At 46.3% G+C, this 26,561-nt stretch overlaps 1 protein-coding gene across 9 annotated transcripts; it reads left to right on the top strand.

The window, feature by feature from the left end:
• Positions 1–413: 413 nt before the first annotated feature.
• On the top strand, positions 414–26,072 carry PPP1R15B (protein phosphatase 1 regulatory subunit 15B). 9 transcript variants are annotated; one of them, XR_009254107.1, is made up of 5 exons: positions 418–2,914; positions 13,601–13,663; positions 15,630–16,725; positions 19,005–19,073; positions 25,758–26,072. XR_009254107.1 is itself a non-coding variant. In XM_058700898.1 (3 exons), exons 1-3 carry the CDS (start codon positions 995–997, stop codon positions 15,836–15,838), a joined length of 1,605 nt encoding a protein of 534 aa, XP_058556881.1. In that variant the 5' UTR covers positions 414–994; the 3' UTR covers positions 15,839–17,885. The 9 variants fall into 9 exon arrangements, 5 of the variants coding, with proteins under 5 accessions (XP_058556881.1, XP_058556882.1, XP_058556880.1 ...); XR_009254108.1 differs by lacking the exon at positions 19,005–19,073 and having other exon boundaries at positions 25,758–25,772; XR_009254106.1 differs by lacking the exon at positions 25,758–26,072 and having other exon boundaries at positions 19,005–19,542.
• The last annotated feature ends 489 nt before the right edge of the window (positions 26,073–26,561 follow it).

Below are 26,561 nucleotides of genomic sequence, written 5' to 3'. Positions count from 1 at the left end.
AAGTAGTGATTTAGAAACTCGAAAACCGAAAGGGCACGAATGCATAAGAATGACTCATTTTTCCCTTATGATTTTGCACTCATTATTCACTCCAAATTATTAGTGTCTTAACACCAGACGTGTATTTACACAGTATTGTCAATTCTTATTATACTAAGATCTCATGCTGACGATCTACTTAGCACTCAATACAGGAACCCCGATATATGCAAGCCTAAGGTAAGGGTACACACTTGGGTGTGTATTAGGACCTTAAGAGGGCTTCCGGGAATTGTCGGGTTATCTGGCAAAGTCCCCTTTCGCCCAAAGGACTGGGTGGGGCTGGGGGGCACCGGGGCGGGGCGGTCTCCTAGGAGACCACGGGGGAACCAGTGCGCACGCGTACAGCCTAGGCCCGGCTGATGCAACCTCCGGCGGGCGGGCTGGGTCCGCCGAGAGTAAGGAAGCCGACAGGGAACGGCCGGAGACCAATCAGGGGCCGCACGCCGCAGTGGGGAAAGGCCCGCCCGCCGAGGCTGTGCGAGTGACGTTGGGCGACGCGGGGCTGGTGGCGTAGCCAGCCGCCCTCCTTCGTCTCGTCCTCTCGCCTGGGGGTGTCCTGCTCCGCGCTGGCCCCGCGGCCATTTTGGGCTTCGCTTCCACCCGCGTCCTCTTGCCCAGCCCTTCCGGGTTCGCGCTGCCGAGGGGCTTTTTAACGGTCCGTCTCTTCTGGACAGTCGCTGCCGTCGCCGCGGGAGGGCTCTATCTATGGTGGAGAGGCCTCGGGCGGACTAGGACACCTTCTTCCCGCCAGGATGAATGTCGTCTCGGCCGCTACGTCCTGCGCCTGCCGTTCCGGACTGTGGTCTGCCGCCCGCGGCGGAAGCCGCTTCCCGCTGTGGTTCTTCTGCTGGCCCGGGGATCGGCCTGGGGCCCCGACTCCGGCCAAGACTGTTTAGGCCGCTCCGAATCCCGTCCGACCTTCAGCCCTGAGAAGACTGCCAAGAACAAGGAGATGGAGCCGGCAGCAGACGGGTCTCGGCCACGGCCAGCCTCTCGGCCGGGCTCCCGGATCCGGCTGCCCTTCTTCTTCCCTCGGCGCCCGCAGCCCGGAACCTCCAAGTTGCCCTCGCCTCCCGCCCCGGAACACTCCGGGGACCCCAGACTTGCTGCTTCCCCCCAGCCTCGGACCAGCTCCTGGGTGAAGCTGCTTTCCCAGCTCTTCGCGCCGCTCCCCAGCCTGCTTCAGAAGCTGCTGGTTTGGAGCCAGCTTTTCGGAGAGATGGTTCCGACCAGATGGCTAGATTTTGCTGTAGGGTCCAGCGCCCTGAGGGCCCTGAAGGCTCGGGAGGACCCAGCCGCGCCCCCCGCGCAGAAATCTTTGAGTTCGCTGCGGCTCGACCCCTCGGACGACTCTGGTGCCAGCCCCCTCAATTGGCTGGAGGAGGGGATCCACTGGCAGTGCTCGTCTTTAGATCTAACATCGGAACTCAAAGCCAAGGCCGGAGCCCAGGACCCCGCGGCACACGCTTTTCTGTTAGAGCACCAGCTGTGGGGAGTGGAGCTGTTGCCGAGTGGCCTTCAAGGCCATCTTTGCTCGGACCGGGAACTTGGCTCTTTGCCCTCCGGGCCTCCAAACGTTAAGCGTTTAAGCAGTTTCAGCGTGGTCTCCTATTTGTTGAACCCCTCCTATCTGGACTCCCTGCCCCGGGTGGGGCTCGGCTATCAGAGCGGCGTGGGAAGTGGCGAGCTAGTTGATTTCCAGACCCTCAGCCCCGAGAGCAGCTGTGTGACCGAGGCCCACGACCCTCCCCAGCCACTGAAGGCAGAGATCACTTGCGCTTCATGGCGGGGATGTCCGCCCCTTTCTAGAGAGGGCCTGCCCGAAATCCACCATCTTCGCATGAAACGGCTGGAATTCCTCCAGCAGGCCAGCAAGGGTCAAGCGTTACCCAGCCCAGACCAAGATCATGGCTACCACAGTCTGGAGGAGGAGCACAGCTTGCTCCGGATGGATCCGCAACCCGGCGGAGACAGTCCGACACAGTGTGTTCCCTCTGCTGGAGCCGTTCCCGGAACCGCCCAGAAACCGGGAACCGAGGAGGAAGTCGCGTTGGTGACCACAGAGGACCCGCTTGCTGTGGAGAAACCGGGGCCTTCAGAAGGCTGTCCATCTCGTGAGGTACCGGTGGAAAAAGAGCCTGGCGAGGACCAAATACGTGTAGTTGACTCCTCAGACCTAGAGGATGACATTCCCTTATCCTCGAGACCAGCCTGTAGCAACAGGTTGATAGATTACATTTTGGGAGGCGCATCCAGTGACCCGGAAACAAGTTCTGATTCCGAAGGTGAGGGTTGGGATGAGGAGGCTGAGGATGATGGTTTTGACAGTGATAGCTCATTCTCAGAATCAGATCTTGAACAAGACTCTGAAGGGCTTCAGCTTTGGAACTCTTTCTATAGCGTAGATCCGTATAATCCCCAAAACTTTACGGCAACAATTCAGACTGCTGCCAGAATTGTTCCTGGAGCCCCTTCTGACTCCGAGAAGGATTTGTCTGACAAGTCTGATCTAGAGAATTCTCCCCAGACCGGAAGCCTTCCCGAGTCTCCTGACCAGAATTCTGGGGAGGAAGAGGACTGGGAATCTAGTGCAGATGAAGCAGAGAATCTCAAACTGTGGAATTCTTTCTGTAATTCCGATGACCCCTACAACCTTTTAAATTTTAAGGCTCCTTTTCAAACATCAGGGAAAATTTGGAAAGGCTGTTGCGACCCAGAGAGGCCGTCTGAGCCCGCTGCGGCCATTTCGGAGTATCACACCTTACTTTCTTGTGAGGTGCACCTGTTAGGGAGCCGAGAAACCGAAGGTCCAGACTTGGGACAGGGTGGGGTTCTTTCTGGACAAAGACACACGCGTATCAAGAGGAAAAAGGTTTGTGTCTCTCTTCTAATGTGCCTGTTAATTTGTACTGTTTTGATGTGGTTAAATACAATAGGATGACTTTTCTGGAGGCATAGTCGTGCATATATTTTGCGCGGAAGGACTCTAAGCTTATATACTCGGATTAAGAAATGTCACCCTCCCACCTCCACCCCCCCTTCTTCCCTCTTGTAGAATGTTGTTCCTGTCCAGATGGAAGACACTGGGGTATAGACGTTAGCAGGAAAGTTCCCTTTTTTTTTTTGTTTTTTGTTTTTTTTGTTAATGGTTATTTATTTTTGAGACAGAGAAAGAGCATCATGAACGAGGGAGGGTCAGAGAGAGGGAGACACAGAATCCAAAGCAGGCTTGAGGCTCTGAGCTGTCAGCACAGAGCCCGACGTGGGGCTCGATCTCACGGAGTGTGAGATCATGACCTGAGCCGAAGTAAGATGCTTAACCGACTGAGCCACCCAGGCGCCCCGGAAAGTGCCCTTTTCATTTGGGTTTGTAGCTCTGGGCTATTTGCATGCAAACTTCAACTTTCCACTCTTTTTTACGGAACAGAAAAATCAAACCTTGTGTGTATACACAATTTAAATTTTTCGGGAGGTTGGTCAGGTCCTGTTGTAGCCATAGAGTTTTTAAATGTGGTACGTCATTTGCAGACCTTAATGTTTTATTTACGGGATAACAGTGTCTTCATTACTGTCCATTAGGACCCAGAGGGATGATGGTACCAAGTAGCAGGCCAGATTTGTCTGGTTGTTTGCCATGAAAGAAAATACTAGTTTCAATATGAAAGACTTTTTGAGATGTACGTGACTTTGACGGTAAAAACCCCCAAAACCAGGAAATAGTATTGCCTTTTCCTAAGAGTGCAATTAGTTATTAGTTCTCATTGTCCAGTTACTGGTTAATAATCATTTGTAACAATGATGGTCACTTACTAGGCTTAACTTGAGTAGTTGCTTCCTAAACTAATCTCAAAAACTTCATTTTATTCTTTTAACACATTGTCAAGTTGATCTTATTTTGGGAAGCCCTTTGAATTGCTTTGTATTTTCCCTCTATTGTTTGTTCAGCTAAAGTTATTAATTGGAGAGGAATCCCTCTAAGCACACAGGGTGTCTTTTATTGTAGAGGGAAAGTTTCTTTAGTTTCCTGTACACTTATTTGGAAAGAGAAAGAAGGGGAAATTATTGCTGCCCTCTGATTCTGCCGCATCAGAGTTTGAAGCGGACAGTGCCATAATCTATTGGCTCCAAATCGCCAGCTGAATTGATCCTTTGAAACTCTTCCTGGGTAGAAAATTTCTCTAAATGGTGATAACGTATGTCTCGCCAGTAGAAGTAGAAGAAGTCATGTTAAAAAATTCGTTCACTCTTCTGTAAATGTCGTCATAAAAGATCTTTTCTCTATATTTTTAATGGGCCCCTGGCAAAATGACCTATTTCGTGACTAGATTAAAAAGCAAAGTGGGGCAGCAGAATGCACATTTGGTATCTGGAGACTTGTGTTCCCTCCTGCTGAGCTGTTAGGGCCAAGAGATTTGGGAAGACAGCCAGACCTGCAAAGTAACTTGACCTCTCGTGGCCTTGATTGACTCATTTATCTGATGGGAGTAATAATTGCATCTATTGTATGAGTTATTGCATGATTTAAATGAGATGAGTAAATAACACTCCTAATTCATCCCCTTGCCTTTAAATGGTAGCTGTACAGTTCAGGGACCTCAGGCCAGTCTCATGTCTCATTTTCGCTTACTCATTGAGCAAAAATGAGATGAGTCAAGTAGCTGGGAGACTACTGACTATGAAGTGGAAGCAACATTTATAAAGGATTATGTCTAAAACAGTAAAATTATTCGGGCAGCCTTTTAGTACTTGACATTCTTCAGGTATATGGGAATTGTGGAGAGTGCCTAATTTTTTTTTTTTTTAAGTTTTTTTTAATGTTTATTTATTTCTGAGACAGGGAGAGACAGAGCATGAGTAGTAGGGGAGGGGCAGAAAGAGAGAGAGACACAGAATCCGAAGCAGGCTCCAGGCTCTGAGCTGTCAGCACAGAGCCCGACGCGGGGCTCGAATTCACCGCGAGATCACGACCCTGGCTGAAGTCGGACCCTTAACCGACTGAGCCACCCAGGCGCCCCTGATAGTGCTTAATTCTTAAAACGAAACATTGAGCTATGGGAGTTTGAAACGCCTGTGCCATGGCATTAACAGTGCAGATTGTGGGGCCGCACTCGGTTTGCAGTCTGTTTGCTACACCTCCTGGAAGCTGTGTCATTTGAAACAAGCCCATTAACCTCCCTGCCTTTCTTTCCTTCTCTGTACAATGGAGGTGATAATCGTACATGTCCTATGAGGATTAAATGAGGTAGAAATTGTGAAGTGCTCTGAAGGGAGCTTGGCACATGGTAAACACTCTATCCATGTTGTTGTTATTATTTAGTGACACCATGAGTGAGTAGCTCTAGAATGCAATATCTAGTAAGATGTTACATGCTTGCTAATTGTCCTCGAGGGCATTCCTTGGCCTGATGTAAAGGGAAGGAAAGGAGAAAGGAGTAGGCCACGGTGGGATTAGCTGATGTAACTATTGAACATATTTTAGAGCAAGTATTTACTTTTGTACTTCGCTACGTCCGAAAGAAACTTCTATATTAGAAATTAAGTAGGGGTTAAAAAGGGACTGTCACTCATTACGTGAAATCATGTATACTATAATATTTACATTCTCATGTGTATGTAATGATGGCATATTAAGGAGGAATGAAAAGGGTTTTTATCTCAACCACAAAGTCTCTTAGCAACATAGCCTTAAAATGTTAATTTTGCTGTATTTTGTTGACTAAGTAACCTTTTTAATAGTCTGATTACAAAAGTAATACTACATGTTCATGATGCAAAAGTTGGAAAGCACCGAAAAAGTGAAATTTTATTTAAAAGGAAAAAGAATAGAAATAGTGAAGGTCTTGTTAAAGCTTTTGGTGCCGTAAGAAAAGCATCGACTGACATTGACGAATAACTGTTTCAAACATTTCTGAAAAGTTCTGGGGGAAACATTTGTCATTTTGGAAGAAAAGTGTCACAGAACTGTACTTCCCTAAGGATTGGAAAAAACAAAAAAAACACAAGGATAACATCAGGAGACTTACAGTTCCCCATCTGGATTCATTCTCTTAACACCAAAGCCAAGAGGAGGGAGGTAGAACAACACGATGACAGACGGGGGCAGGAATGTATGTGTACGTGTGAAGGAAATTAAGATGGCATTGGCTCACTTTAAAAAAAAAAAAATTTGGGCGCCTGGGTGGCGCAGTCGGTTAAGCGTCCGACTTCAGCCAGGTCACGATCTCGCGGTCCGTGAGTTCGAGCCCCGCGTCAGGCTCTGGGCTGATGGCTCGGAGCCTGGAGCCTGTTTCCGATTCTGTGTCTCCCTCTCTCTCTGCCCCTCCCCCGTTCATGCTCTGTCTCTCTCTGTCCCAAAAATAAATAAAAAACGTTGAAAAAAAAAATTTAAAAAAAAAAAAAAAAAAAAAAAATTTAATTAATTGATTAATTTTTAAATTTACATCCAAGTGAGCATGTAGTGCAACAATGATTTCAGGAGTAGATTCCATAATGCCCCTTCCCCATTTAGCCCATCCCCCCTCCAACCACCCCTCCAGTAACCCTGGGTTTGTTCTCCATTTTTAAGAGTCTCTTCTGTTTCGTCCCCCTCGCTGTTTGTATATGATTTTTGCTTCCCTTCCCTTATGTTCATCTGTTTTGTCTGTTAAATTCCTCCTGTGAGTGAAGTCATATGATATGTGTCTTTCTCTGACTAATTTCGCTTAGCATAATACCCTCCAGTTCCATCCATGTAGGTGCAAATGGCCATTTGCTCACTATTTATTGAGATGCCATCTAATCAGTCAGAACTACTGCTGCTTTCTTCTTTGTCTTTTAAGCTTCTGTTACAGTTGAAACCACATATTCCTCTGAGGTACTGGGTTGTTTGATATTCCGAAAGAATTAGTAGCATAAAGGTTTGGTTAATTACCTCAATGATTGTAAGATCCTAGAGCACGTTTAAAAATAGTCTTTGTCTTTATAGGTAACCTTCCTTGAAGAAGTTACTGAGTATTATATAAGTGGTGATGAGGACCGCAAAGGACCATGGGAAGAATTTGCACGGGATGGGTGCAGGTTCCAGAAACGAATTCAAGAAACAGAAGATGCTATTGGATATTGCTTGACAGTTGAGCACAGAGAAAGAATGTTCAATAGACTCCAGGAAACATGCTTCAAAGGACTTACTGCTTTCGAGCAATGTTAAGATGGTTTGACAGCCTCTAACTCGAGCATACACTACCTCTTATTTGAGAGGTTTCTTTTAAAAACAAAATTTGGCAGCTGTCCTTTTTTTTTAGAGGATATGCAACTTGGACCCAGTGACCTAGTCTAATTTTTTTTTTTTTTTTTTGCAACCAATCCCACTCAGAAATGTCCAGGTTTGAAGCCGAGCCCTGGTAATGAAGGATGAGATGATGTGGTTTCTAATCCTCCCTTTTTTGACTCAGTTGGATGTGTTTTTGAATGTTCTGTGCTTGCCAAGGTGAAATAGGGGACCGTTTAAGGTGTAATTTTGCATTTCCAAAACTTATTTTCTTGGGAAACAATATTTATAGGGTGCAAAACCCATTTTCCATTCTAATTTAAATTATGTTTACCTGTCTGAAAACGCTGGGCTCTTCCTCCCTGACATTCTAAAATTAAGAGGCTTTTATGTTCTCTCTCTCTATTTTTATCTCAGTGATGTGGCCCTTCTAACTTAAAAGCTGAGAAAATAATCTTGTGTATGCTACCAGCTTAAATTATCTTGTGTCAACTTTTTTTCCCTCTACTAAAAATGACTCTGGTTGAAAGTTGTGTGGTGGGTCATTGTTTCTAGGTGAAGTTCTACCTAAGACACTTTCAGGAACCGCCACAAAACTTCCATGTGTAGGACTCTTCTGGTGTTTGGGAAAATTGCATCCTTCTGCCAAATTGTAATGTCTAACACGTTTAACTTCTGTGCAAACCGTCTCGGAGAGGGTTCTGTACATGTTACTGTCGTGCCCAATTCAATGGTTCTTTGCATGTTGCAACAGGTAGAAATTGTTGTAAAAGACTCTGGAAAGCAATGATTGCATCATAGGCATTGATTTTTTAAATTGAAAAGCCAAGAATTGTCCTAGGAAGGAGCTAGGAGACCTCTCAGAGCAATTTGGTTCTGTTGTGTATGCTCTCAACAGAAAACCAGTGTTATTAATCTCACGTCTCAGCACCGTCACTTTTAAAACCTGTCAGGGGGACACTGTAAACTTGGAAATGGGCAGTTCTGAATTTTCCAGTTTGCAACATAAAACACAGACTTCAGTCGATATCCAAGTTTATTGTGTTCTGTTACTGAGAGAAGTAAGACAAGGCCTGTACTTCCAGGATGGTACTATAGACTTAACTCGAAAGTCTTAATATTTTTAGCCCAAAGTTCACTTTTGAATTGAAGTTTTTGCAGTGACTGATTGTCCTTGGTTTGCTCGGTTAGCTCTACATGGTGCACATCTGTTAGGCCGAGGTAATGTTGATCTCCTCCTATTGGTCCCTCTTTACCCCACGCGCCTCCTGTCGCAGGTGATGGAACACATGAGTAGAACAGGTGACCTCTTCAGTTTCAACTTGTTTCAGTGTGGAAACAAATTTTTCATCAGAAGTGCTGGCAGAGTTACTACCTCAGTTTATAATCTACCTGGTCATTACTTCCATCCAGTCTGCTCTAAGCATTGCCTCCAGTGATAACATACATACTCACAGGTGAATACACGGCGAGTACGCCATCGTCAAAGCCAGTCCCATTTTTGCACAGCCCTTACCCCCCGGGCACTGTGCGCCTCCACTTGAGGCCATTGTAGGGGCTGCACTTGCAGAGTCCTGCTGGAGCGCAGTGGAAACAGGCTGGTTTCAAGCACCGCTGCGTCAGATGGAAGGAAGGCACCATTTGCCTTGAACGAAGCTTATGGAAAGCGTCTAGGCGTTCTTTTAAAACCAGCCTGCAGCCTACTGGTTATTTCACAGGCTCCGCCTGAAATCTTGCACCTCTCGCTTATGTGAAAATAATGGCATAGCTTGCCACGTATTGGATTTTGGCACCTTGTTCCCTGGGGATTCCGACCTCACTACCAAATGAGTAAAGCTTGGGGAAGAGTTCTCCCACTTACCACCCTCCTTTCAAAGAAGCGATCAGACAGTGATGAAAAGGACAGAAGGGGCTATTTTTAAGTGGGGCTGAAGGAGAAAAAAATTCTTGTCATTTCATTCCAATCCTAGTTGTTAGAACAAAGTCAAACCTGGAAGCTGTCACTGAACATTGTGCACGTTTAAAGTCTTGCAATGGTGCTTTAAGTATCAATGTAGCATGTGAAAGGCTTTGTACAGACAGGTAAAATTTCCTTTTCTGAGTGTTTGAAATGTGATAACAGCGCCTCTTCATCTTTAACTTGAAATCAAAATTGTCAGATTTTATTTTTTTATAATTTAAGGAAGGTGAATTTAGGGGACGAGGAGACTCTAAATTGGCTTCTACAGATGCAGTGATTTAAATGTAACCAGTTTGTTGGGATTTTATAGCTAAAATTATATTTGTGTATATAACTTTAACTAATCTGTAAATTGTAATAAATATATTTGCAATTATTAGATGTTACATGATATTTTGGTTCAAGTTGATATTGTATGTTTCCTAGTATTTTATATTAGCTTTGGACTTACTGAGCAGAATTTTCAGGATTAAATCAGGTACTTGTGTGAAAGCACTATAAACTTAGAGGTGCTGGACAAATTTCTGTACTTTAAAAAGGTTATGTGACATGTAAATTGCACCTCAGCTTGTTGAAGGGGAGGAATTTTAAGGGGATGAGTAGGATTGCAAACCAAGTTTTAATAGGGGAATTTGGTTCTTAGAGTATGAAATGCCCTTCTTAGAGACTGGGGATTTGATTCCAAAATTGGCCCAGGCATCAACTTCTGCAAAGAAAACAGTAAAATGGGGTATTTCACAGAAGCAGTCAAATTCACATGCTCGGCTTAGCATAGTGTTTCTCTTAGGTACAGGGAAATTTTTTTTTTTTTTTAATTTAAATTCAAGTTAGTTAACACAGTATAGTATTGGTTTCAGGAGTAGAACCCAGTGATTCATCACTTATATACACCCAGTGCTCATCACAAGTGTCTTTTTTTTTTTTTTTTTTTACATTTATTTATTTTTGAGACCCAGAGACAGAGTGCAAGCAGGGGAGGGGCAGAGAGAGAGGCCGACACAGAATCCCACGCAGGCTCCAGGCTCTGAGCTGTCAGCACAGAGCCCATCGCGGGGCTCGAACCCACGAACTGTGGGATCGTGACCTGAGCCAAAGCCCGATGCTCAATCCACCGAGCCACCCAGGCACCCCACAAGTGTCCTCCTTAATACCCCTCACCCATTTAGCCCATCCCCCCATCCATCTCCCCTCCAGCAACCCTCAGTTTGTTCTCTATATTGAAGAGTCTTATGGTTTGCCTCTGTCTCTGTTTTTGTCTTATATTTTCTTCCCTTCCCCTATGTTCATCTGTTTTATTTCTTAAATTCCACATATGAGTGAAATCATGGTATTTGTCTTTCTCTGGCTGACTTCACTTAGCATAACACACTAACTCCATCCACATCATTGCAAATGGCCAGGTTTCATTTCTTTTGATGACTGAGTAATATCCCATTGTGTGTCCATATATATATATATGCCACGTCTTTATCCATTCATCAGCCAATAGACGTGGGCTCTTTCCATAGTTTGGCTATTGTTGATAACGCTACTATGAACATCAGGGCACGTGCCCCTTCAAATCATCATGTTTGTATCCTCTGGATAAATACATAGTAGTGCAACTGCTGGGTTGTGGGGTAGTTCTATTTTATTTAATATTTATTTTTGAGAGAGAGCAAGTGGGGGAGGGGCAGAGAGAGAGAGGGAGACAGAATCATAAGCAGGCTCCAGGCTCCAAGCTGTCAGCACAGAGCCTCACGTGGGGCTTGAACTCATGAACTGTAAGATCATGAGCTGAAGTCGGATGCTCAACCTAGTGAGCTACCCAGGCACCCCAGGATAGTTCTATTTTTTGATTTTTTAAATTAGGTTATGTTTTGTGAGAGAGAGGGGGGGCGGCCCGGGCAGAGAGAGAGGAAGAGAGAATCCCAAGCAGCCTCCACACTGTCAGTGCAAAGCCCGATGTGGGGCTCAGACTCATGAACCGTGAGATCATGATCTGAGCTGAAATCGAGACTCAGACACCATCGACTGAACCACCCAGATGCCCCCGCCCAGTTCTGTTTTTTAACTTTTTGAGGAACTCCCATATTGTTTTCCAGAGTGGCTGCGCCAGTTAAGTAGCAGGGAAATCTTAATGTTTCTTTAGTTTGTGCATTATTATTAATGATAACCATGATACTGTAAATCATGACATTCTCCCATTTACAATGTTGCATAAATGTGATGGCAGCATCAGAAAAATCAAACTTCTTACCCTGAAAAAAAGACAGCATTTGGGTTATAACAAGCTTATTAATAGATTAAGGCATAATAGCATTCTTAATTTGGGTATTTGGATCTTCCTAGCTGATGAAGAAAATTTATTAAAGATATAGTTCTGAACCGGGAGGAAAGAATAGTTGCAAGCAATCAGTATTTAGTACAAATTGAATTGATAGCCCCAGGTTATACTTTATACCATCTTGGGATTAATTGAAGCATTTTTGGCTCTCTCTTCCCGGAAGTTTTATGGAAATAGCCATATTCACATCAAACCAGATTTATCGCTATGACTCCTGATATCATGGAGAAATTGTGCGAAATTTTCACAATTGGAGAAATTTTTTTTCTACTTCAATAGAAAGTTTAAGGCAAATATTTTCTTCAACGTTTTTTTTTTTGTTTTTTTTTTTTATTTTTGGGACAGAGAGAGACAGAGCATGAACGGGGAGGAGCAGAGAGAGAGGGAGACACAGAATCGGAAACAGGCTCCAGGCTCCGAGCCATCAGCCCAGAGCCTGACGCGGGGCTCGAACTCACAGACTGTGAGATCGTGACCTGGCTGAAGTCGGACGCTTAACCGACTGCGCCACCCAGGCGCCCCAAGGCAAATATTTAATTACTGACCTCAAATTTTGCTGGTTACAGATTTAGGAATTTGGTGGTCTCATCTGGAGACTTCTTTGGATTCTCTGTGTACCTTTTATTTTTATCTTTTATTTTTTAAAAGATTTTATTATTATTATTATTTTTTTAACGTTTATTTATTTTTGAGACAGAGAGAGACAGAGCACGAACGGGGGAGGGTCAGAGAGAGGGAGACACAGAATCTGAAACAGGCTCCAGGCTCTGAGCTGTCAGCCCAGAGCCCGACGCGGGGCTCGAACTCACGGACCGTGAGATCGTGACCTGAGCCAAAGTCGGACGCTTAAGCGACCGAGCCACCCAGGCGCCCCTAAAGATTTTATTTTTAATCTCTACACCCAACACGGGGCCCAAACTCACAAACCTGAGATCAAGTGTCGCATGCTCTCCCGACTGAGCCAGCCAGGCGCCCCCTTCTGTGTACCTTTAAAAATAAATGGAGGGTTTCTGGGGGGCTCAGTCGGTTGAGCTGCCAACTCTTATTTTGAGCTGCCAACTCTTGCTCAGGTCATGATCCTAGAGTCTTGGGAAAAAGCCCTGTGTTGGGCTCTGCACTGGGTGAGCATGGAGCCTGCTTGGGATCCTCTCTCTCCCTCTGTCCTCCCGTTCTCTCTCTTCAAAAAAAAAAAAAAAAAAAAAAAAAAAAAAAGTGGAAATATCTTGTTTGTCTTTTTTTCTCACAAAACACATGTTATAAAAGTATCTAATATAGAGATATAAAAGAATTCTTAGTACATTCTAAAAAATAAGTATGCTGCCCAGGGTACCCTTTGAGTTGAGAGACTTCATTTGTATGTATTAGGAGGTTTTGATATTTCTTCATTTAACTGATTATAACACGAATGTTAGTTTTTTTGGAATCTTTCTGTGTTGGTAATTAGGATCTTTTCCTTATGGACTTCATTGAATGCTTTGTGGTCAATACAAAACATTAGTCTTTTGCTCCCTGGATTTGCTCCAGAGAGACTGTTAATGTCGGTCAGTTATGACTTTAAAATACAAAGGTAGCGTGATATCAATATCTAGAGCAATAGGGGTAATAAATAGGATAAATCAATCTCTTTTAACCTCGCTCACTTTGAGGATTCACTAAGCAAGACTTATATTGCTTCCAATTAATACGTTTTAGTGACAAATTTGCCATCAGGGAATTTAAAGAAACCATTTTACACATGGAATGGAGAATACAGGGGGTAGGTAGGGGTATGTGTTACTATGTAATAATTTGAGTTGCATCCCTGTTTTACCGTTGGCCGGCTCTGTAATCTCACCAGGGAAGACAGAGGAAGCTAGGTGTATAGAAAGCGGGTTGCTTGACCCATCGGGAAGATACCCCAGGGATCTGATGAGGACATAAGGTCTAGAAACCTGAACTACAAGGGACGAACTTGGGAGTGATTTATCAAGTTTTGTTCTTTTAATCTTTTACTCTTTCCTCCATCTGTTCACTATTGTTCTTGCAGATCCTTCCCTAGAAGACAAGGATGAGGACCTCCGCAGCAAAAGAACAGCACAGTTTGCCAGAGGTGTGTGTTCATTAAAGACACCGTCTACCCAAGGGGAAGAAAGGAGCTCACAGGGGCCTTAACTCTCTCCAGAGCTTGCTGCATACTTTCCCACCAAAATAATAGGTTACCATATATGTGGTTTAAGACTGGATTAATTTTGGGGGTGCCTGGCGGGGGGGGTTCAGTCAGTGAATTGTCGGACTCTCAGATTTTGGCTCAGGTCATGATCTGGTTCGTGGGTTCGAGCCTCCCACTGGGCTCTGCACTGACAGTGTGGAACCTGCTTGGGATTCTCTCTCCCTCTCTCTCTGCCCCTCCCCTGCTTACTCTCTCTCCCTCTCTCTCAAAATAAATAAACATTAAAAACATAAATACACTGAGATGGGGCACCTGGGTGGCTCAGTCAGTTAAGTGTCTGACTCCTGATTTTGGCTCAAGTCACGATCTTACAGTTTGTGAGTTAGGGTTAGGGTTAGGGTTAGCGCAGTGTGGAACCTGCTTGGTATTCTCTCTCTCCCTCTCTCTCCGCCCCTCCCCTGCTTGTGCCCCCCCTCTCTCCGTCTTTCTCAAAAATAAATAATTGAAAAAAAAAAAAAAAAAAGACTGGGTTAATTTTCATAAATATCCCAAAGATGTTCAGGGTGGAAAAGAGAGGTGGGAGTAAATCTGCATGCAGTATACCATTTTGAGTTAAGCCTGGTTTCTTTTTCTGTTTCTTTTTCAAAAGATTTTACTTTTAAGAGTTTATTATTATTTTGAGAGAGCGGGCACGTGAGCAGGGGAGGCGCAGAGATAGAGGAAGAAGGAGAGAGAATCCCAAGCAGGCTCCACGCTATCAGTTGCAGAGCCCGATGGGGGGGCTCAAACTCACGAACTGTGAGATCATGACTGAGCCGAGATCAAGAGTCAGACGCTCAACTGACTGAGCCCCCCGGGGGCCCCTAGGATTTTAAGTAATATCTACCCCCAACATGAGGCTTGCACTTACAACCTTGGGATGAAGAGTCTCGTGCTGTACCGACTGAGATAGCCAGGTGCCCCCAAGCATGCTTTTCTTTCCTTTTTTTAATTTTTAAAAACTTATTTATTTTGAGAGAGAGAGAGAGAGAGACAGCGCGAGTGGGGGAGGGGTAAAGAGTGAGAGGGAGAGAGAGAACCCCAAGCACTTTCAGTGCAGAGCCCTCCACAAGGCCTGAACCCACGATACCGTAAGATCGTGACCTGATCCGAAACCAAGAGTCATAGATGCTTAACCCAGGTGCCCCCGCATGCTTTTCTTGGTGGAGTTCATGCATTGGCTCAGAAGGCAAAAACCAGAAAGGAGTCAGTCCCAAAACAGTTTTGAAAACGCATCTGCATATATATTCTGGGACAGTTGTCTTTAAAAATATTTCCTCATGAGAAGATGAGTCCTTCATCTCAAAAGTACCTCCAAGAGACTCCTCACTGCCTTATCCACAACCTGCCCTTTCCCTCACTTCAGCTTTTTATTTATTTATTTTTTCAATGTTTGTTTGTTCATTTTTGAGAGAGAGAGAGAGAGACAGCCTGAGCAGGAGAGGGACAGAGAGAGAGGGAGACACAGAATCCGAAGCAGGCTCCAGGCTCTGAGCTGTCAGTACAGAGCCGGACGTGGGGCTTGAACTCACGAACGGTGAGATCATGACCTGAGCCGAAGTCGGACGCTTAACTGACGGAGCCACCCAGGTGCCCCATTCCTCACTTCACCTTTTTAAAAAAACTATGTTCATTCTGACCTCATCTTGTTAACATTTTCACTTGTTTCTTGTCTTTTGCCACCCTCGCTAGCCTGGAACTGTGACTAGCATATAGATATTCAACAAAGATTTGAATGAGTAAATCACTTTTATTTATTTATTTACTTATTTATTTATAATCTCTTGAATGAGTTAATCACTTTTTTCTTTTCTTTCCTTTGTGTGTGTGTGTGTGTGTGTGTGTGTGTGTGTGTGTGTGTGTTTAGTAATCTCTACACCCAACGTGGGGCTCAAACTCACAACCCTGAGATCAAGAGCCGCGCGCTCTTCCAGCCGAGCCAGCCAGGTGCTCCAGGTTAATCACTTTGGTAAAGTCACCTCTCATAGAGCGTTCGCTGAGGTCTCATCGACGCAGCCAGGTCTGATTACAAACAAATGTGCCACGATCATAGATGAGGTCGAATCACGGAACTGAAAGGTCCTCCCAGGAAAGCCGCTGGACGCTCTTAACTTTGTGGAATGGAATCGCAAACGTCAACCTGGCTGGGGATACCACATCAGTTCATTCGAGTGTCCTTAATACGGTGCATGTCAACTGCTGACTTTCACATGTGAGCAAATCGGCCGAGTCCTTTTCTTTTCCAGAATTAACAGCCTGTATTGCGGCGCCAGGGTATCTGTTCTCTTCCTTTGCGGCTGGGGGTTTCTAGAGATGCTCCGTTGATTCCACTAGATGGCGCTCCTCACCATCTCAGAGTGCCTGGTGGATTCCCTGCTGTTACCAATGTACTACTGCTCCCTTGGAGGCCATTCCCGCGGTGTGTAACCGAGCGGGAGAACTGCCCTGGGAGAACTGCCCTGCCCGTTCCAGGCCTGCCCGTTGTGACTCCACCTTTTGGTGGTGAGTGCCCGGAAGTGGAGGCTGTTCCCTGTGGGAGTACCAAGGTTTGTATTTGAACGCAAACAAGTGAATCGATTCTTCCTGAGCTCCACAGAGAGAGGCTAATTTAGGAGACTGGAGGTGGAATCTAAGAGGCCGATGATGTCGGATCTTGGCTCGACTTTCTGGGTTAGGGTTTTTCCAGTCCAGGGCTTCATCTCACTCAACTATTTGCTTAGCATTCTGCTTTCTATTGCATGCTGGTGAACCAGGGCAGTCATCCTCAGTGACAGGAGAGAGGGTGGCACGTTGCTCGAGGCGTGGAGAATCACTGTGTCTGATCACAGAGCTGTACACGAGACCAGCTCGGAAGGTGGAAAGGATCCTCAAGAACCGCTGGGCTGGGGTTTCGGGCTGCTGTTGCCCGATTCCCTCGTACCGCTAGTGGCCAAGGCCAGGTGGACATCCAGGACCGCTCTTTGGTAAGTTGGTATTGGCTCCACGGGCTGGCCCCGGTCTGCCTCCAGGGGTGCAGCACAGTAACCCGGATGTCTCAGGGGCACAACATACTTTTCGTCAACTCAAGTGATCATTTCCATGGCCGCCTCCTCCCAGTGGACCGGCTCCCCCACCAACACGCACAGTTCAGGAATTTATTGACTCGTGTGTTTCAGAAAAGCAATTAAATGTGTGGAAAGTCTGTCTTCCATGTACACATTATGCTTATTTGTAGTAATTGCGGTGTTCTTGAGAAGCTAGTATTACTAATGGTGAATTTACACCTACAGTTTTAAATCAGGTGATTCTTTCAAGTGAGAGCATGAGGTTTGGTGTTATGAAAGGCACTTCCTGGTTAGGTAGATAAAGAGCATTTCCACTACCCCAAAAAGTTCCCCCATACTCTCTTTTTTTTTTTTTTTTAAAGTGAGGTCCACGCACAACGTGGGGCTTGAACTCAAGACTCTGAGATCAGGAGTTGCATGCTGGACTGATTGGGCCAGCCAGGTGCCCCTCCCGCATACTATTTCGTATTCAAACAACCTCCAGCTTTTGGCAGCCAGTGATCTGCTTTGTTTTCTTTTTTTCTTGCTTTGTTTATTTATTTTGAGAGAGAGAGAGAGCACATGGGAATGGCAAAGAGGGGGGAAAAGAGAGAATCCCGAGCAGGCTCCACGCTTTCAGTGCAGAGCCCGGCACGGGGCTCGAACCCATGAACCACGAGATCACGACCTGAGCTGAAATCAAGAGTTGGATGCCCAACCAACTGAGCCACCCCGGCGTCTCCAATGACCTGCTTTTTATCACTATTTTACCTTTTCTAGAGTTTCAAAAAAATTGTATCTTACATACAGTATGTACCCTTTGTGTCTGACTTGTTTAATCGAGTGTAATACTTTTGAAATTCATTTATGCTCTTGGGTATATCAGTTGTCCACCCTTTCAGTTGCTGAGTAGTATTACTTGTACGATTACACCACAATTTATTTATTCAGTCACTAGTAGAGGGACAGGTGGTTTGTCTACAATTTGTGGCTATTGAATAAATAGCTGCATAAATGCTGCATAAATGAATAAAGCTGCTATGAACATGTGTATAAAAATGTTTCTGTGGCCATACATTTCCATTCCTTTTGGATAAGTTTAGGAGACTGCCCGATCACATGGTTAAGTACATGTTTAATTTTATAAGGAAACAACTTCCAGTTTTCCAAAGCGGCTGTACCACTTGGCAGCAATGTATGAGAGATCCAGTATTTCCATGTCCTTACCCCTGCTGGATATTGTAAGTCTTTTTAAGTTTAGCTCTTCTAGTGGATTTGCAGTGGTATCTTATTCTGGTATAAATTTGCATGTTCTTGATGTTTAATGTTATGGCACATCTTTTCATAAGTCGATCTGAAACAGCAAATATCTTCCTTGGTGAAGTATGTGTTCAGATCTTTGGTCTGTTTTTAACCAAGATTGTGTGTGTGTGTGTGTGTGTGTGTGTGTGTGTATTTGGGACTTAGATATAAATCCCTTACCATGTATATGTTTTACCAATATTTTCTCCCAGTCTATGGCTGGCCTTTTCATTTTTTTTCACGTTTATTTATTTTTGACAGAGAGAGAGAGAGAGACAGAGACAGAGTGCAAGTGGGGCAGGGGCAGAGAGAGAGGGAGACACAGAATCTGAAACAGGCTCCAGGCTCTGAGCTGTCAGCACAGAGCCTGACGTGGGGCTTGAACTCATGGACTGCGAGATGATGGCCTGAGCTGAAGTCGGATGCTTAACTGACTGAGCCACCCAGGCACCCCTCATTTTGTTAATCATGTCATTTAAGAGCAAATTTTAAAATTTTGTAGAAGTCCAATTTATCCATTTTTTTCTTCCACGGTCCATGCTTTTTGTGCCATTTCTCAAAAATCTTTCCCTAATGCAAAGTCACATATATATATTTTAAAGACCTATACTTTCCATTATTACTTTAAAACTTTTTTAAATGTTTATTTACTTTTAAGAGAGAGAGCATGAGCCGGGAAGGGCAGAGAGAGAGAGGAAGACAGAGAATCCAAGCAGGCTCTGTGTTGTCAGCACAAAGCCCGACATGGGGCTCAATCCCACGACACTGGGATCATGACCTGAGCTGAAATCAGGAGTCGGTTGCTCAACGGACCGAGCCACCCAGGTGCCCCTCTGGTCCAGTAATTTCTGATTTGTAATCCATTTCCTTCTTTCTGTAAATTACGTGATGTATTTTATCTATCTCCCAATTTACAGATGAAGGCCCCAAAGCATCATGACCTACCCAAGATGACACAACTAGGCAGAATGGCAAAAAATGGGCAGGTAAACCCAGCCTGCTTCCCGAGTCCCTGCCTCATTCCTCTCAGGCAGTCTTCATAGACGAGATGGAAATAGAGCTAGACTTGGAAAAAATAAGTACTCTTAATTGGGTAAATGTTGGGGAAAGGGGGCAGTTAATGGGTAAGGAGGCAAAGGATATTTCAAGTAGGAAAAACAGCTTTAGAGAAAATGTGAAAGTGGAAGAATATAGAAACATGTTGGGGAACGGCTAATAGGTCAGGCAAGCTGGGTATGGGTTCTATGGGATGGAAAATGTAGCAGAGAATAAAGTTGTTACTCTAAGTGATAGAGTATTTTGAAGGCCATGCTAAGAAATTTGGTCTGTTTCATGCTACATAAAGGCAGTGACATGGCCAAACTGGTTCTTTTGGATTACTTCATGGGTCATTGGTAGATGGATTGTGTTCAAGCCCCACGTGGAGCATAAAGCTTAGTTAAAAATAAAAGGGGGGGGGGCGCCTGGGTGGCTCAGTCGGTTAAGCGTCCGACTTAGGTCGGACTTAGGCTCAGGTCATGATCTCACGGTCCATGAGTTCGAGCCCCGCGTCGGGCTCTGTGCTGATGACTCAGAGCCTGGAGCCTGCTTCGGATTCTGTGTCTCCCTCTCTCTCTGACCCTCCCCCGTTCATGCTCTGTCTCTCTCTGTCTCAAAAATAAATGAACATTAAAAAAAATAATAAAAATAAATAAATAAAAGGGAGGGGGGCGCACCTGGGTGGCTCAGTCGGCTGAGCGTCCAACTCTTGGTTTCGGCTCAGATCATGATCTCACTGGTTCGTGAGTTCAAGCCCCACATCGGGCTCTGTGCTGACAGTGTGGAGCCTGCTTGGGATTCTATCGCTCCCTCTCTCTCTGCCCCTCCCCCAAAAGTAAATAAATAAACTTAAAAAAAAAAGGAAAAGGTTATGACATTTTTTTTTTAATGTTTATTTTTGAGAGAAAGAGAGACAGAGTGTGAGCAGGGAAGGGGCAGAGAGAGAAGGGGACACAGAATCGGAAGCAGGTTCCAGGCTCTGAGCTGCCAGCACAGAGCCCGACATGGGGCTTGAACGCACGAACTGCAAGATAGTGACCTGAGCCGAAGTTGGACGCTTAACCAACTGAGGCACCCGGGCACCCAGTTATGACATTTCTTACTCCCCAGCATATTCATAATTATTATGACTATTTAGTGTAAAATTTGATTTACATATCTTTCTCTTAGTAAGTCATAAACTCCTAAAGCACCATAGCTTAGTTATGAGGGTGGGCCCAGAGCTTAGCCTAGAGCTTGCTTGACTCGCATTAATTTGTTCATTCAGTATCTTTTATGACCACAGTGAGAGACCCTGTACTCAGCTGAATATTCATTTATTTAGCAAAGATTTACTGAGCACTTGCTGTGTGCTGAGCCAAGTGCTGAGAACAGGGATGTGAACAACGCTGGCAAGGGCTCTGCTCTCAAGCTTACATCTTAGATGGGAGAGTTGATACACAAGCAAAAAAATGAACAGGGTAACGTCAGGTGGTGAGCTATGCCTTGAAGATAATGGAAGAGAGAGAGATCTGATAGGGAGAAACTTGGGGAATGACTCTGGATACAGTCATGAGGGTAACTTTGGCCTCATACCTGAATGGTAGGAAGGAGTGAGTCATAAGGTGATGGGGGGAAGGGAGGGATGGGAAGAAGGGAGTGAACTAGGAAATGCCAGTGGATGAGAGGCGAGGGCCAGATCATGCAGAACCTACAGGAAGGAAATTTGGATTTGTTCGAAGTGTAGTTGGAGTGCTTGAACTAGTAGGTATTCAAGCCCTTAGTGGTGTGTTTTTCTCTTTGTAAAGATCCTCTGGCTATTGTGTGAAAATCGCAGCGGGCCAAGCAAGGGAGGAGGGACACCAGATGGAGAGGCTATTAGGATGGTCTGTGTGGGACATGATGGAGGCTTGGACGAGGTGGCAGTGGAGGTGGAAAGAGGGTATATCTGGATGGAGATCCAGTTGATTGGATGTAGAATGCAAAGAAAAGAAGGAGATCTTGGGTGATTCCCAAGTGAGATGACCAAACATCCCGGCTCGCTTGAGACTGAGGAGTTTCCTGGGACAGGGTTTTCAGGGCTAAAACGAGGACCGGCCCCGGGCAAACCAGGACAAGTGGTTACCCTAGTCCTAGGCTTTTGGTCCAAGCAATGCGGTGATTACTGAATGTGCCACATACTGAGATAAAGAGTACTTGGGGAGAACAGATCTGGAGCTGGAAATCAAGAGTCCTGTTTTGACCACATTGAGTTTGAGATATTTATTAAACATCCCTGTGAGTGATTAGGCAATGGGATATATGCATCTGAAGCCCAAGGGAGAGGTCAGATTCAGATAAAAATCTGGAAGCCAGCAGCCCGTAGATGGAATTTAACACAATGGGGGAGATGGCCCAGGGGGAGATCCAGGTCGAGGGTGAAGTTTGGATTCTCTCAACGTTCTGATGTTAAGCAGAGGAGAAGCAGTTACCCAAAATATTAAGAAGGAATAGCCATTGAAGTGGGAGGTAACCCAGGAGAATGGGGTGTCATGCAGGCCTAGAGAAAAAAAGAGCTTCCTGAAGGTGGGAGTGGCCAAACGCTACTGGGAAAAATGAAGACAAAAAAGCAGATTTAAAATACAGTCCCTGAAAATAAAAGAGAGATAAACCAAGAAACAGACTATCGAGAGCTATAGAGAACAAACTGATGGTTACCAGAGGGGAGATGGCGGGGGGGGGGGGGGGGGGGGATAAGTGAAACAGGTGATAGGGATTAAGGAGTGCACTTGTCTTGATGAACACAGGGTGATTAAAATAAAAACTTAAAAAAAAAAAGGGCACCTGGGTGGCTCAGTGGGCTAAGCATCTGACTCTTGATTTCAGCTCAGATCATGATCTCATGGTTTGTGGGACTGAGCCCTGAGTTGGGCTCTGCGCTGACAGCACGGAGCCTGCTTGAGATTTTCTCTCTCCCTCTCTCTGCATACATACAGTGCATACACTCTCTCTGTCTGTCTCTTTCAAAATAAATAAATGCACGCCCCAAAAAGGCAGTCCCTGCTCCCAAGGAGTTCCAGTCTTGTGGGGTGACAGGAAAGTCCATTCCTGTACAGGGATGAGTACTAAAATAGTGATAAGCACAGGACGTCAGGCAAGTGTAGACAGTTCCTCCCTGGGCTGCACCTTGAAGGAGACTGAAAAGGCAGAGAAGGGTTCTCCAGGCCGAGGAGGCTAGGGCACAAAGGTACAGGCCATTGTAGGGGGTTCGGGATGGCTGGGGCACAGAGTAGAGAAGCAGACAGGGGTACCCAGGGCAGGGAGGAGGCAGGGCCAAGAAGCACCTGTTGGACTTAGCGACCTGGAAGTAAGTGCTTACCTTTGCCAGAATAGTTTCAGCCGTTTTCAAGGAGCTGTGGGGACAGATACCAGACTGTGTGTAACTGGGAGGCAAAGAATCAGGCACTCTGAGCGCAGACATCACTTCTTTAAGCAACCTGAAGTGGAAGGAGGGAGAGTGGGGATATTGTAGCTTTTCTGGGCACGGGAGCAGAAAAGGTGGACAGATTGATCCGGAGGGTAGTTTTGCAGTGTGTATACGGCTGAGGACAAATGGATAAGGGTTTTGGCTAGTGGGGGATGTTGTGAGAGGCCGTGAGTTTGGGCTGAATGGCGCAGGAAGTGACGTGAGGCTTTCACTGATAGATTTGGAGGAAATCTGAGAAGCCCAGAGGTCCCGTAGGAAAGCCAGGAACAGGTGGGAAGGGAGAAAAGAGGAACGAGGGTGTTAGGAGGACCCAAACTGTGATCAGAAAGTGGGATGTTGGAGTTCATGTTTTCCAAGTTGGAGTGAATCTGGGTGGTCGGAAAGGTTAAGGCATGGTCTTGGGTATGAATCATTTAACGGCGTGGAGGTGAGTGTTCCCGGAGGTGAGAATAGTAAGGTATTGTGGGGTTAGGACATTGGTCAGTTCACTCACATTATTAGTACTGAAATCACCCCGAATGAGAGGGAGCCAAGGCATGGCGGAGGAAGGTGTTAAGCCAGGGGCCAAAGTCTCTGATGAGTGTAGACCAGCACAGTGGGGGGTGGCAGAGCCCGGAGGGGGAGAAACCGGTTGGCTGAAGGCTGGAGCCATTTTCACATAGAGATAGGAGCATAATGGTGCCTTATGCATTTATTGAGCTAAACTGAGCCAAAGTGCTGTGTTAGTTCCAGGAAATGCCCAAGTCAGCACCAGCTGCCATTTTCTAGAAAAACCCCCGGTCAGACATTTAAAGTGGGCGCGACAAGAGCATTGCCTGAACCGTGGATTCAAGAAGGGACCCGGAGAGGAAACCTCAGCAGGTTGACTATGGGGCCGCTCCTCCCGGCTCCACCCAGCCCACCTCTCCTTGCCCGGAGCGGAGGCCTGACGCTTTCGTTCCTCCCCTCCCCTCTCTGGGGAGCTGCCAGTGCCAGTGCTCCTCGCCACGACGCGGCCCTGGCAGGAGAAATCAGCCAGCCATCTTGGGCTGGCGTCCTTCCCAGGAGAAGCCAGAGCGGCGCCTTGGAGATGGAGCTGAGGGGGGCACATTTCAGGCGAACTTCTCACCGGCGGGCAAGGGCTCATTAGCCAAACGATCATCTTCCCCAGGCCCGTTGTCAGACCAACTTAAAAATAACCCGGGCTGTCTCCCCACCCTTTCGCGCAGGAGTGCAAGTCGCTTCCTGCTCAGACAGAACCCACCCGAACCTCAGCCCTTCTAGAACACTAGCAACATCCGCACATTCCTTCTCCTTCCGAGGGACGTGACTGCGCTCAAGGCTTTTCCCTTCAGGACACCGCTGCCTCTTGTCGTCCTACCTCCCTAGCCTCGTGTTTTCCAGTTTCCTTTGCGGATTCCTTCTCACTAACTTGACCTTTCAGAGTCGGAGTGCCCGGTTCTCGGCCCCTGATCTCCCGCCTCCTCCCTCCCCACACTCACTTCCTTTGTGACCTCAACCAGCCTTGTGGCTTTCCCACCATCCAATCACTGGGCGACACCACATGTGTATCTCTACTCCCGAGACAGACTCTCACCTTGTATGGCCAGTCACCTCCTTGGCACCTCTACCTGGGTATCTCCCAGGCATCTCCAGCGTAACGTGCTTGGAACCGAACCTGCGTCTCCCCGCTCTCCCCTGCCACACCTGTCTCTCCTGCAGCCTGCTCTTGTCTCGGTCCATGGCAACGCAGTCCTCCAGCTGCTCAGCCCAAATACCTCAGAGTCATCCTGACTCCTCCCTTCCCCTCACAGCCCAGTTACCGTCTAATCTACCAGCAAATCGGTCAGCTCTTCCTTCAACAGATACCCAGAAAAAGTCACCATTTCTCCCTGTTTCTCCCCCCAGCGCCGTGAACCAAGCCATCCCTATATCTTGCAGTAGTCTCCTCGCTGGACTCTGCTTCCACCCTGTCCAAACGGCAGCCAGAATGATCGTCGAGAAAATGTTAAGCCAGGAAGGGGGCACCTGGGTGGCTCAGTCAGTCAAGCGTCTGACTCTTGATTTTGGCTCAGGCCGTGGTGATTCTAGGGTCATGGGATCGAGCCCTGCGTTGGGCTCTGCGCTGAGCGTGGAGCCTGCTTAGGATTCTCTCTCTCTCTCCCTCCGCCCCCTCCCCGGTTCGCATGCTCTCTCTCTCTCTAAAATAGAACAAAATAAAAAACAAATTAAAAAAACCCCAAACATTAAACCGTGAAGATCATGGCACCCCTACAGGGAACCCTCCACTGGCTCTCCACCTCATTTAGAGGCGAACATAACTATTAAATACCAGCATTCAATAAAGACTACCATCGTCGTTATTCTTTATGGAGCAGGGGAATCTGTTATAATCTTCTTGTGACTATGTAAGTCTCTTGGCCAAATACGTTTACACGATAAAGTAAATGTCTTGAAATCTAGCTTTCTGCTGCAGATTGGGTTTCCAGGAGACCCGAGTTGTGGAATTCTACTGTGGAATTGCCACAATTCTGGGTTCTTCCTGAGTTTCCCTGTGTCCTCCAAGAGGAAAGTGCAGGCTTCGGATGAGATGATCACTCAGATCTTCTCTTGATCTAAAATTGTGGTTTTCTTGGGGCGCCTGGGTGGCGCAGTCGGTTAAGCGTCCGACTTCAGCCAGGTCACGATCTCGCGGTCCGTGAGTTCGAGCCCCGCGTCAGGCTCTGGGCTGATGGCTCGGAGCCTGGAGCCTGTTTCCGATTCTGTGCCTCCCTCTCTCTCTGCCCCTCCCCCGTTCATGCTCTGTCTCTCTCTGTCCCAAAAATAAATAAAAAATGTTGAAAAAAATAAAAAATAAAAAAAAAAATAAAATTGTGGTTTTCTTGAAAGAGAAGCGTTCTCGTTCTTGGCATCACAAAAAATGCAGGTGGTTATCTCATTGGCTTTCCCCCAAAAAAACCACATTGTTTACACCAAAGGAAAAGAAACACGAGACACTGTGACCTTTGTATTGGTCAGGACTTTTCGGTTGTTAGGGGCAGAAACCCAATTCAAACTAGGCTGAAGCAAATAAGGGCACCTACAGGTTGAAATCCCAGAGGTAGTGCGTCCTCTGGTGAGCTGGGTCCGAGGGCTCATGGGATATAAGGAGGACCCGGGCTCTCCTTATCTCTGGTTCCACTTTTTCCTGTATTCGTTTCCCTTTCAGCGGCCTCTCCCACCCGAAGATCCCAGGAGCTCCCAACGACAATTGCCAGCTTCAAATCCAAGAGAAAAAGGGATTTTACCTAAGAATTCTGGGTCCTTTAAAAAAAGTAAATTTCACTGGGGCACTTGGGAGGCTCAGTCGGTTAAGCATCCGACTCTTGGTTTCGGCTCAGGTCATGATCTCACAGTTCGTAATTTCAAGTGCCCACATCGGGCTCTGCGCTGACAGTGTGGAGCTTGCTTGGGATTCTCTCTCTCTTTCCTCTCTCTCTTTCTCTCTCTGCCCCTCCTGCACTCCCCCCTCAAAATAAATAAATAAACTTAAAAAAAAAAAAGTAAATCTCATTGATTTGGTCTGAGTCATGTGTCCTTTCCTAAACCAATCACTATGGCCAGGGGAACAGAGAGTCAGATTCACCACATCCGTGCCACAGTCCCTGCCCCCCAGTAGGGCTGGCGTGGGGTGAGGCCAGCCCATCCAACCCCCATGGGCTGAGAGTGGCAGAAGGGACCATGTCAGAAAGGAAATTCAGGGGCTATTAACAGAAGAAAGGAGATTAGATATTGGACAAGTCAAGATAATAGACATTTCCTTGAGGCCTCAGTAAGATTTTTTTACAAGAACTGCATTAATTTCCGAGGTCCTCTGTAAGAAGTCACCACAACCTGGGCAGCTTAAAATGACCCAAATGCATTCTCTCACAGTTCTGGAGGCCCGAAGTCCAACATCAAGAGGTTGGCTGGGCCACACTCCCCCTGGAGGCTCGGGCGGGGGCGGGGTGGGGTGGAGAATTCCTTCTTTGCC

The sequence above is a fragment of the Neofelis nebulosa genome, chromosome 15, assembly GCF_028018385.1.
Source record: "Neofelis nebulosa isolate mNeoNeb1 chromosome 15, mNeoNeb1.pri, whole genome shotgun sequence".
NCBI lineage: Eukaryota > Metazoa > Chordata > Mammalia > Carnivora > Felidae > Neofelis > Neofelis nebulosa.
This window is presented reverse-complemented; position numbering and strand designations above follow the sequence as displayed.

Bases quoted from the DNA above. Each gene is read 5' to 3' on its own strand.
- PPP1R15B (XM_058700896.1), top strand. From the start codon at position 995: ATGGAGCCGGCAGCAGACGGGTCTCGGCCACGGCCAGCCTCTCGGCCG. The intron at 2,915-7,006 runs GTTTGTGTCTCT...TTGTCTTTATAG, and splicing joins CGCGTATCAAGAGGAAAAAG to GTAACCTTCCTTGAAGAAGT.